The 12,801-nt window shown below is 37.5% G+C and overlaps 1 protein-coding gene across 1 annotated transcript in view; it reads right to left on the bottom strand.

Moving 5' to 3' along the window:
• Positions 1-2,113: 2,113 nt before the first annotated feature.
• col12a1b (collagen, type XII, alpha 1b) overlaps positions 2,114-12,801 on the bottom strand; it is a 106,938-nt gene continuing 96,250 nt past the window's right edge. The window contains 9 exon segments of the mRNA XM_056428878.1: positions 2,114-3,556; positions 6,252-6,410; positions 10,857-10,925; positions 11,208-11,393; positions 11,470-11,536; positions 11,615-11,650; positions 11,727-11,798; positions 11,907-11,960; positions 12,039-12,092. Coding sequence (XP_056284853.1) covers positions 3,546-3,556; positions 6,252-6,410; positions 10,857-10,925; positions 11,208-11,393; positions 11,470-11,536; positions 11,615-11,650; positions 11,727-11,798; positions 11,907-11,960; positions 12,039-12,092 — 708 coding nt within the window. The 3' untranslated portion in view covers positions 2,114-3,545.

Below are 12,801 nucleotides of genomic sequence, written 5' to 3' on the forward strand. Positions count from 1 at the left end.
TGTTTGTCTTTATTAGCTCGCTAATGAAGCTAGCTCGCTAGCTAGCTGCTAGCGGTTGCTGGCCCCGCCCCTCTCATCCAAGTATGTTCACTTCTGGTTCACTCCCAAAAAAACAAGATGGTGACCACCAAATGGCCACACTGATGCAGAAGACCAGAAGGTATCACACGACCTCTGAGTACGGCTAATGACCATGAACACATCTCACTTTAAGCCAGGACTTAACCGGCCAATGAGATCATCGGCCTCCAGCTCAATGACCCGCCCCCGTTTGACAGCCCTAATCCCACAGAGACCAGCTCCCCCTCAAAGACTCCTGGTTCTGGTTCTAGTCTGAGCCGGCGGGCCGGCAGACTTTCCATGAGGTCATCTCTAGAGGAGGAGGAAGAGGAGGAAGAGAAGGAGGAAGAGGAAGAGGAGAAAGAGAAGGAGGAGCACCTCTTCCAGCTCCTCTTTCAGAGATATTATATATATATAAATATATATATAATATATAATATATATTATATTTATATTATATAAACTATATAGTATATATATAATATTTATATAGTATATATATTATATATATTTGCATATATATTATATTTATATATATTATATATATAATTTCCTCATTAATTATTATAAATACAATTTAAAAATATAGTGAAGTAAAAATAAAAAGTTTCTTGTAGTTCTTGTAGTTGAGTTGAAAGTCCCACTTTATATTATTATATATATTATTATTTATATATATAATATAAATATTATTTATATAAATTATTATAAATATATAATATATATATAAATATATATGATGATATTTATAATAATAATATAATATATATTATTATATATACAATGATATAATAAATACGGTATATATATTTATATACATATATATGTATATATACACATATATATATTATGTATATATATTAATATATATGTACATATGTATACATATACACTACCATTCAAAATTTTGGGATCACTTAGAAATGTCTTTATTTTTCAAAGAAAAGCAGTTTTTTCAATAAAGATAACATTAATCATAAATACCCTCTCTACATGGTTAATGTGGTAAATGACTATTCTAGGTGGAAACGTCTGGTTTCTAATGAAATATCTCCAGAGGTGTATAGAGGCCCATTTCATCATCACTCCAGTGTTCTGATGGTACATTGTGTTTGCTAATCGCCTTAGAAGACTAATGGATGATTAGAAAACCCTTGTGCAATTATGTTAGCACAGCTGAAAACAGTTATGCTGGTGATATAAGCTATACAACTGGCCTTCCTTTGAGCTTGAAATTTGAAGAACAAAATTAATACTTCAAATATTAATCATTATTTCTAACCTTGTCAATGTCTTGACTATATTTTCTATTCAATTTTCAATTCATTTGATAAATAAAAGTGAGTTTTCATGGAAGACACGAAATTGTCTGGATGACCCCAAACTTTTGAACGGTAGTGTATATACAGGACTGTCTCAGAAAATTAGAATATTGTGATAAAGTTCTTTATTTTCTGTAATGCAATTAAAAAAACAAAAATGTCATGCATTCTGGATTCATTACAAATCAACTGAAATATTGCAAGCCTTTTATTCTTTTAATATTGCTGATTATGGTTTACAGCTTAAGAAATCTCTAAAATCCTATCTCATAAAATTTGAATATTTCCTCAGACCAAGTTAAAAAAAAGATTTATAACAGCAAAACAAAATCAAACATTTGAAAATGTGTTTCCAGGTGTTTCGAGTTAATTAGACGATTCAAGTGATTTGTTTAATACCCTACTAGTATACTTTTTCATGATATTCTAATATTTAGAGATAGGATATTTGAGTTTTCTTAAGCTGTAAACCATAATCAGCAATATTAAAAGAATAAAAGGCTTGCAATATTTCAGTTGATTTGTAATGAATCCAGAATGCATGACATTTTTGTTTTTTTAATTGCATTACAGAAAATAAAGAACTTTATCACAATATTCTAATTTTCTGAGACAGTCCTGTATATATATATATATATTAATATATATGTACATATGTAAACATATATATATATGTACACATATATATATTTAAACACCGTGCTGTCACCTCCTCACAAAAAGACACAGAGTTTAAATTTTCAGTAGTTTTATTGAAAAATGCCTCTTCTGTTTTCAGAAATAAATAAGAAAATAAGGCCGTGGACAATCTGCATGAACAAGAAGCGATAAACATGCAGCCGGTCGTGAGTAAAGTGATGAATATGATCTAGAGATACAACATGAAGGCACTTTAACTTTATTATACTGAACGGACTTCTTGAGCTTCGTTACAACAAACTGAGCAAATATGTTACAGGCAGGTCTCATCCTCACGTTCACACGCCTCAAGGGCTCTCCTGGACGCCGCTAAGGGAGGCGGCCTCGAAGGGAGGCGGCCTCATGGCGGCGGCGGTCTTGAGGCGGACCTCTTCCCACGCCGGTGTCACGTCAGCTGGTCCTCCTCGGGATCGGCTTCGGGGTTTGGGTCTGATCGAAGATATCGCCGTGAGCACCAGGTCTCACCTCGAGTTCCACATGCACAGAGGGGGGGCAGGGGGCGTGGCCAGGGAGCTACTGGGGGCGTGGCCACGGAGCTACTGAGGGCGTGGTCACTGCACTACAGGGGGCGTGGTCACTGAGCTACTGGGGGGGTGTCTACGGCACTACAGGGGGCGTGTCCAATGTACTACTCGGGGCGTGAAAGCTGCGCTACATGGGGGCGTGTCCTCTGCATGACTAGGAGCGTGACCTCTGCGTAACTAGGGATGTGAACACTGCACTACTAGGGGCGTGTCCACTGCGTTATTGGGGGCGTGTCCACTACATTATTGGGGGCGTGTCCACTACATTATTGGGGGCGTGTCTACTTAACTTTTTATGGATTTAAAGGATTTTTAAATACAATTTAAAAAAGTTTCAGATAAATTTGCCAGAAGAACTTCCCTTCAGGGAGAAGACGTTACTGCAGGGCATGAGGACATAAATATGATGATCATTATTGATTGACTGATGATTCACTGCAGCCAATCGACTGCCAGCTCGATGGGCGGGGCATCGCGTTGGCCACGCCCCCTCCCTAAACATCATCTCTCATCTCTACAACACGTTAAACATCTTTTCTACATCTTTTAGGATCGCCGCGGTTCATATTTTGTGTACACAGCTGTTCGGGGAGGAAAGGCAATACGTGTCTGAAAGGTCGAGGGTCACATGTGCAGAAGACGTCCAGAGACGTTTTTAAACCGGTTACAGTTACAAAAGAGTAAGAAAAAAAACAAAATCATTTTTAATAAAGGGTTTGTTGTTGTTGGCATTCAGTAAGCAGCAAGTTGTAAGACACGTCTTTTACAGGAAGGAATTAGTTCATCGACAGAGGAGTGCTGCTCAAGCTGCTGCTGCAGATCCATCGCTGTTAGTATGTGTTTGTTGTTGTTGTTGTTGTTTGCTGCATGCTCCTCCTCTTTGTGTTAATGCTGTTTCTTTGGGCCGGTTATCCGCTCTAAAGAGCGCTCTAAAGAAAGTCTACTGAGAACCTGCAACAGCCGAGAGAGGGGGGGGGGGGGTCAGTATCACGGGGGGGGGGGGGGGTCCGAGAGCCCCGAGAACGTGGACAGGTCGTTATTATTATTATTTTTATTATTAATCTACTAAGTGGCTAAAGCTGTCAAATCAATTATATATACATATAGTATAGTATAGTAGTTGTAGAGTATTCCATTAGCTTAGCTTAGCACAATGACTGGAAGCGGGTGGGAAGTGCTAGCCTAGCTCCGTCAATAGAAGTAATCCTGGTGGTATAAATACATACTTCACGTGTTTAAGTACCTCAAGAAACCAATATAAGTACTTTATAAACTTACACTATATGTTATTAAATATTTATTAGTTAACTATATGTTATTTAATATTTATTAGTTAACTATATGTTATTTAATATTTATTAGTTAACTAAATGTTAATAAACATGTATTAGTTAACTAAATGTTAGTGAATATTTATTAGTTAACTAAATGTTATTTAATATTTATTAGTTAACTATATGTTATTTAATATTTATTAGTTAACTAAACGTTATTTAATATTTATTAGTTAACTACATGTTATTTAATATTTATTAGTTAACTAAATGTTAATAAACATGTATTCGTTAACTAAATGTTATTTAATATTTATTAGTTAACTATATGTTATTTAATATTTATTAGTTAACTAAATGTTAATAAACATTTATTATTTAACTAAATGTTATTTAATATTTATTAGTTAACTAAATGTTATTTAACATTTATTAGTTAACTATATGTTATTTAATATTTATTAGTTAACTATATGTTATTTAACATTTATTAGTTAACTATATGTTATTTAATATTTATTAGTTTACTATATGTTATTTAATATGTATTAGTTTACTATATATTTAATATGTATTAGTTAACTATATGTTATTTAATATGTATTAGTTAACTATATGTTATTTAATATGTATTAGTGAACTATATGTTATTTAATATGTATTAGTTTACGATATATTTAATATGTATTAGTTAACTATATATTTAATATGTATTAGTTAACTATATGTTATTTAATATGTATTAGTTAACTATATATTTAATATGTATTAGTTAACTAAATGTTATTTAATATGTATTAGTTAACTAAATGTTATTTAATATGTATTAGTTAACTATGTTATTTAATATATTAGTTTACTATATATTTAATATATATTAGTTAACGATATATTTAATATGTATTAGTTAACTATATGTTATGAATGATATATTTAATATGTATTAGTTAACTATATGTTATTTAATATGTATTAGTTTACTCTATATTTAATATGTATTAGTTAACTATATGTTATTTAATATGTATTAGTTTACTATATATTTAATATGTATTAGTTAACTATATATTTAATATGTATTAGTTAACTATATATTTAATATGTATTAGTTAACTAAATGTTATTTAATATGTATTAGTTAACTAAATGTTATTTAATATGTATTAGTTAACTATGTTATTTAATATATTAGTTTACTATATATTTAATATATATTAGTTAACGATATATTTAATATGTATTAGTTAACTATATGTTATTAACGATATATTTAATATGTATTAGTTAACTATATGTTATTTAATATGTATTAGTTTACTATATATTTAATATGTATTAGTTAACTATATATTTAATATGTATTAGTTAACTCTATGTTATTTAATATGTATTAGTTTACTATATATTTAATATGTATTAGTTAACTATATATTTAATATGTATTAGTTAACTAAATATTTAATATGTATTAGTTAACTATATGTTATTTAATATGTATTAGTTAACTATATATTTAATATGTATTAGTTAACTATATATTTAATATGTATTAGTTAACTATATACTTAATATGTATTAGTTAACTATATATTTAATATGTATTAGTTAACTATATATTTAATATGTATTAGTTAACTATATACTTAATATGTATTAGTTAACTCTATGTTATTTAATATGTATTAGTTAACTATATATTTAATATGTATTAGTTAACTATATGTTATTTAATATGTATTAGTTAACTATATATTTAATATGTATTAGTTAACTATATATTTAATATGTATTAGTTCACTATATATTTAATATGTATCAGTGAACTATATGTTATTTAATATGTATTAGTTTACTATATATTTAATATGTATTAGTTAACTATTTATTGAATATGTATTAGTTAACTATATATTTAATATGTATTAGTTAACTATATACTTAATATGTATTAGTTAACTCTATGTTATTTAATATGTATTAGTTAACTACATATTTAATATGTATTAGTTAACTATATATTTAATATGTATTAGTTTACTATTTATTTAATATGTATTAGTTAACTATATATATAATATGTATTAGTTAACTATATATTTAATATGTATTAGTTAACTATATGTTATTTAATATGTATTAGTTAACTATATATTATTTAATATGTATTAGTTAACTATATATTGAATGGCTGCTCCTCCGTAGCCCGTGACAGAACCACAGGTTTAAAGTCTCATCCAGGTTTCAGATTCAAGGCGTTCGCTGGATGCTAGCAGTTTCCCTCCGCTGCGAGTCTTTGTGCTAAGCTAGGCTACGTGCCCACGTTCTCAGAGGCCCCGGGACGGAAAACAAGCGCTCCTCCTGAATGTGTTTACCTCCGTATCCCGGCCCGTTGTAGGGGATGCCCACGCACTGGGAGGAGGAGGAGGAGGCCGGCGGCTGGGGGGTGGACCCCGCGCCTCAAGGGGCGGCGGCTGGCTGGGGGGGGCCCCTGAGGGCCGCCGGGGGCCCGGTCCTGCTTTCTCCTTGTGGACCTGGGGGGGGGGGGGGGGGTTAGTCCACTACATGTACTCTATGTACTCTCTGTACTCTCTGTACTCTATGTCCTTTATCTACTTTGTGTACTCTATGTACTCTCTGTACTCTATGTCCTTTATCTACTTTGTGTACTCTCTGTACTCTCTGTACTCTATGTCCTTTATCTACTTTGTGTACTCTATGTACTCTCTGTACTCTATGTCCTTTATCTACTTTGTGTACTCTCTGTACTCTCTGTACTCTATGTACTTTATGTACTTTATGTACTCTCTGTACTCTATGTACTTTATGTGCTCTCTGTACTCTATGTACTCTATGTACTCTCTGTACTCTATGTACTCTATGTACTCTCTGTACTCTATGTACTTTATGTACTCTATGTACTCTCTGTACTCTCTGTACTCTATGTCCTTTATGTACTCTATGTACTCTCTGTACTCTCTGTACTCTATGTCCTTTATGTACTCTCTGTAATGTATGTACTGTATGTACTCTCTGTACTCTATGTACTCTCTGTACTCTCTGTACTCTATGTACTTTATGTACTCTATGTACTTTATGTACTCTATGTACTCTATGTACTTTATGTACTCTATGTACTCTCTGTACTCTATGTCCGTTATGTACTTTATGTACTCTCGGTACTCTATGTACTTTATGTACTCTCTGTACTCTATGTACTCTCTGTACTCTATGTACTTTATGTACTCTCTGTACTCTATGTACTTTATGTACTCTAAGTACTCTCTGTACTCTATGTCCGTTATGTACTTTATGTACTCTCTGTACTTTATGTACTCTCTGTACTCTATGTCCTTTATGTACTCTCTGTACTCTATGTACTTTATGTACTCTCTGTACTCTCTGTACTCTCTGTACTTTATGTACTCTATGTACTTTATGTACTCTCTGTACTCTATGTACTCTCTGTACTCTATGTACTTTATGTACTATATGTACTCTCTGTACTTTATGTACTTTATGTACTCTATGTACTCTATGTACTCTCTGTACTCTATGTACTTTATGTACTCTCTGTACTCTCTGTACTCTCTGTACTTTATGTACTCTATGTACTTTATGTACTCTCTGTACTCTATGTACTCTCTGTACTCTATGTACTTTATGTACTATATGTACTCTCTGTACTCTATGTACTCTCTGTACTCTATGTACTTTATGTACTCTAAGTACTCTCTGTACTCTATGTCCGTTATGTACTTTATGTACTCTCTGTACTTTATGTACTCTCTGTACTCTATGTCCTTTATGTACTCTCTGTACTCTATGTACTCTTTGTACTCTCTGTACTCTATGTACTCTATGTACTTTATGTACTATATGTACTCTCTGTACTCTATGTACTTTATGTACTCTATGTACTCTATGTACTCTCTGTACTCTATGTACTTTATGTACTCTAAGTACTCTCTGTACTCTATGTCCGTTATGTACTTTATGTACTCTCTGTACTTTATGTACTCTCTGTACTTTATGTCCTTTATGTACTCTCTGTACTCTATGTACTTTATGTACTCTATGTACTCTATGTACTTCATGTACTCTATGTACTTTATGTACTCTATGTACTTTATGTACTCTCTGTACTCTATGTACTCTATGTACTTCATGTACTCTATGTACTTTATGTTCTCTATGTACTCTCTGTACTTTATGTACTCTATGTACTTTATGTACTCTATGTACTCTATGTACTCTATGTACTCCATGTACTCTATGTACTCTATGTACTTTATGTACTCTATGTACTTTTTGTACTCTATGTACTTTATGTACTCTATGTACTCTATGTACTCTATGTACTTTATGTACTCTATGTACTCTATGTACTCCATGTACTCTATGTACTCTATGTACTTTATGTACTCTATGTACTCTATGTACTCTATGTACTCCATGTACTCTATGTACTCTCTGTACTTTATGTACTCTATGTACAGCATGGTGGCTCAGTGGTTAGCACTGTCGCCTCACAGCAAGAAGGCCCTGGGTTCGAATCCCGGTCGTCCCGGTCGTTCCAGGTCCTTTCTGTGTGGAGTTTGCATGTTCTCCTCGTGTTCTCCTCGTGGTCTCCTCGTGTTCTCCTCATGTTCTCCTCGTGTCTGCGTGGGTTTACTCCGGGTACTCCGGTTTCCCCCACCATCATAAGGACATGCACCGCAGCCTCACCCCGGTTCGTATGGATGTGAATGAGTGTTGGTGGTGGGGGAGGGGCCGTAGGCGCTGATTGGCTGCCACGCTTCCGTCAGTCGGCCCCAGGGCAGCTGTGGCTCCTGATGTAGCTTACCACCACCGGGATGACTGTGTGTGTGTGACTACTGGACTCTGGACTGTAAAGCGACTTCGAGTGTCTTGAGAAGCGCTATATAAAATAAATGATTATTAGGGTCCTCGTCGACTTCGTCGTAGAGGAACCTATTGTTTTTCAAAGGATTATTATTATTATTAATCTCTCCCCGAAAACGTCGACTGTCCGCACCCCGTACGCCCCAGCAGACTTAAATTCCACATGCAGAAGCAGACTGGTGAAAATTTTCATATTATTGAGTTTTCGTATTAGTACATAAAGAAATGGCTCTATAGCGCCCCCTACAAACTTTCTTTTTCAGTAGCAATAGTTTTCTTCCCCCGATGACCGATTGACTTGAGATTTGGTCCACAGGTCAGAATTGACCAGCTCTACAAAAAAGCCTCTCAGACCCCTAAGCTCCGCCTACTTAGATTTTCCGCCATTTTGAATTTTGTTAAAAACACTTTTTGTTTAACTCCTCTGAAACGCTTCGTCCAAATCATACACAACTTGCTGTGGTTCATTATCGGTTCGATGCCATCATAAATCTTCGAAAGATAGTTAATATGTCATTGCGTTCAGAAGATATGGACCAATGAACATCCAAGGGGTGTGGCCTTATTTGTAAAGACACCTAACTTCCAAATCACTTGGACTATCCTCACCAAATTGGTAGCCTATGTCCACAAGGACACCTTTAACCTACCTTAATTTTTTCATAACGTTTGAACATTAGGGGGCGCTATAATCAATCCCTCAAAATATGCCTTTTCATGATTTTAGGGGTTAACTACTCCTAGAGCTTAAACCCGATACATTCCAAACTTGGCCTATATGGTCTTGAGACCTTTGTCTTGAAATGGCCTTAAAAGATTTCAATAATATTAAACTTTGTGCGTTTGCCGGACCGGCAAAGAAACGCCATTCGCCATGAAAATTGACGTTGTTGTAACTCAGCCATACATAATGGAATCTGCTCCATATTTCTCATACATCATGACATAATGACCCTGAAGACATCCATATGCTAATTTTTCCATATGCTAATTTTTTTCTGGAAAGAAACGCCATTCGCCATGAAAATTGACGTTGTTGTAACTCAGCCATACATAATGGAATCTGCTCCATATTTCTCATACTTCATGACATAATGACCCTGAAGACATCCATATGCTAATTTTTCCATATGCTAATTTTTTTTCTGGAAAGAAACGCCATTCGCCATGAAAATTGACGTTGTTGTAACTCAGCCATACATAATGGAATCTGCTCCATATTTCTCATACATCATGACATAGTGACCCTGAAGACATCCATATGCTAATTTTTTTTCTGGACTTAGCGCCAACTAGTGGCACTAGGAAGTTACATGTTTTTTACTTTTATACACTGCTCCTCAGATTATTCAGATCGCTCTCAAAATATACCAGAATAGACCTAAGACCTCGATGATGCTTCCGTGTGGAGCTCGTAGCGACACGTTGAATCACATTCACATTTAATTTACATGACAAGGTCTAGACTTCACATGGATACACATGATGCATGTATATGTTCACATTGTCACAGCGTCCCCTGCTGCTAACCCTGGACTCGCTCAAATCTGCTCCAAACTTCTCATGCTTCGTAGAATTCAAGGCCTGAGGATATCAACAAGCCTTTTTTCACTCAGAGTCAAAGCGCCACCGACTAGCAAAGTAAAATCAGTGTCGCGTGACGAACGGTCAAACGCCCGAACGCCGTGCGTGCGCTCTCGGCCGAGGGGGCCGGCGTCCGGCCAGCACCCCCGACGTGCGAAGCAGGAAGAGGACCCGTTCATCGCTGCTTGCAGCTTTAATTATTATTATTATTATTAATCTATGTACTTTATGTCCTTTATGTACTCTATGTACTCTCTGTACTCTCTGTACTCTCTGTACTCTATGTCCTTTATGTACTCTATGTACTTTATGTACTTTATGTACTCTATGTACTCTATGTACTTTATATACTCTATAATTAAAATGAACTTGTGGTGCGTTCAGGGACACTCTGACAAACCTTGAAAACATGAACCTATTAATAACTTCTCTGGTCACATGATTAATAAATATGAATAGATATTAATAAATATAAACATGAGGAGACTCACCGGCTGCTCCTCTCGGTCCTTTCTGCCCGGCGACCGACGACCCTCGCTCTCCTTTCTCTCCTGCCAGACCTGGAGGACCAGAACCAGAACCAGAACAACAGGATCAGAACCAGAGGATGAGAACCAGAACCAGAGGACCAGAACCAGAGGATGAGAACCAGAACCAGAACCAGAGGATCAGAACCAGAGGATGAGAATCAGAGGATCAGAACCAGAGGATCAGAACCAGAGAACCAGAACCAGAGAATGAGAACCAGAGGGTCAGAACCAGAGAACCAGAACCAGAGGATCAGAACCAGAACCAAACATTGAATTTCAATTGTTTTCATTTGGTGATGATCGGCGCCGTACCTCTCTCTCCGAGCTGGCCTGGTGAGCCTGGACCTCCTGGGAACCCGTTCCTGCCGGCGGCGCCGGGCTCTCCGCGGGGCCCCAGCCTGCCCGTGGCGCCCGGCAGCCCCGGCGCTCCCGGGCTGCTGCTGCGCTGCCCGGCGCTGGGGATCTGGGTCAGCAGCGTGTCCACGCGAAACATTTGGGCTGCAGACAGGGGGGGGGGGGTCACCGGGCCGTTACCGCGGCGACGACCCGGTGACCCGGCGCTCAGAGGACTCACCGCGGACCAGCTGCTCGCACACCTGGCGGGCGATGGAGCGCATCATGTTCTGAGGGGCGAAGTCGCCCTGCGGACGGAGAGGGGGCGGAGTCACGCACCACACTACTACATTTCCCAGGAGCACTTGAGGCTGCGGGGTACTCACCCTCTCCCCCTTGTCCCCCTTCGGACCCAGGCCGCCCTGAAAACACAGAACTACGGGTCAGTCGTCATGGCGACCGGCTCAGACTCCGTCGCCATGACGACCAGCCACTCACAGGGGTACCGGAGTCTCCGAGGTTCCCGGTCTTCCCTGTCCCGCCGGGTGCTCCGGGAGATCCTGGAGGTCCCTGAGGACACAGAGGGGAGAACCGTGAGGAACCTTCAGACCGACCGCCTCCAGCTCCTTGAGCAAGGCACCGAGATGTCGACGGCAGTCACAACCACGAGAACCTCACCATGGGCCCCGTGGGGCCTCTGGGCCCCGACGACCCGTGCTTCCCTTGAGGGCCCTGGAAGCACAAGGAGCAGACTGAGAACCTGAAGGGACTCCTGGAGAACCATGAGGAACCATGAGGAACCGTACTCACCCGCACACCAGCTGCTCCGATGGGGCCGGCAGAACCGCGAGGACCCGGAGAACCCTGCACACACACAAGGGAGAACCTCATGTCTTAAAGACATAAAAAGCATGTCTTAAAGACATAAAAACATGGATGACCTGCAACTTCTTGATGTTAAACTCAGACAAAACCGAAGTAATTTTAATCGGCCCTGAGCACCTCAGAGATCAATTATCTGGTGATGTGGATTCTGTAGACGGCATTGCCCTGGCATCCAACACCACTGTAAAGAATCTTGGCGTTATCTTTGATCGGGACTTGTCCTTTAACTCCCACGTAAAGCAAATCTCAAGGACTGCATTCTTTCATCTACGTAATATTTCAAAAATCAGGCACATCTTGTCTCAAAAGATGCAGAAAAATTGGTTCACGTTCGTTACTTGAGACTGGATTACTGCAACTCCTTATTATCAGGCTGCTCTAATAAATCTCTTAGGTCCCTCCAGTTGATCCAGAATGCTGCAGCTCGTGTTCTCACTAAAACTAAGAAAAGAGATCACATCACTCCTGCACTAGCTGCTCTGCACTGGCTCCCAGTAAAATCAAGAATCACTTTTAAAATTCTTCTCTTAACCTACAAAGCCTTGATTGGTGATGCTCCATTATATCTTAAGGAGCTTGTCGTACCATATTGCCCCACTAGAGAGCTACGCTCACTAAATGCGGGACTACTTGTAGTTCCTAGAGTCTTAAAAAGTAGAATGGGAGCCAGAGCCTTTAGTTATCAAGC

This window comes from Pseudoliparis swirei, chromosome 12, assembly GCF_029220125.1.
Source record: "Pseudoliparis swirei isolate HS2019 ecotype Mariana Trench chromosome 12, NWPU_hadal_v1, whole genome shotgun sequence".
Taxonomy (NCBI): domain Eukaryota; kingdom Metazoa; phylum Chordata; class Actinopteri; order Perciformes; family Liparidae; genus Pseudoliparis; species Pseudoliparis swirei.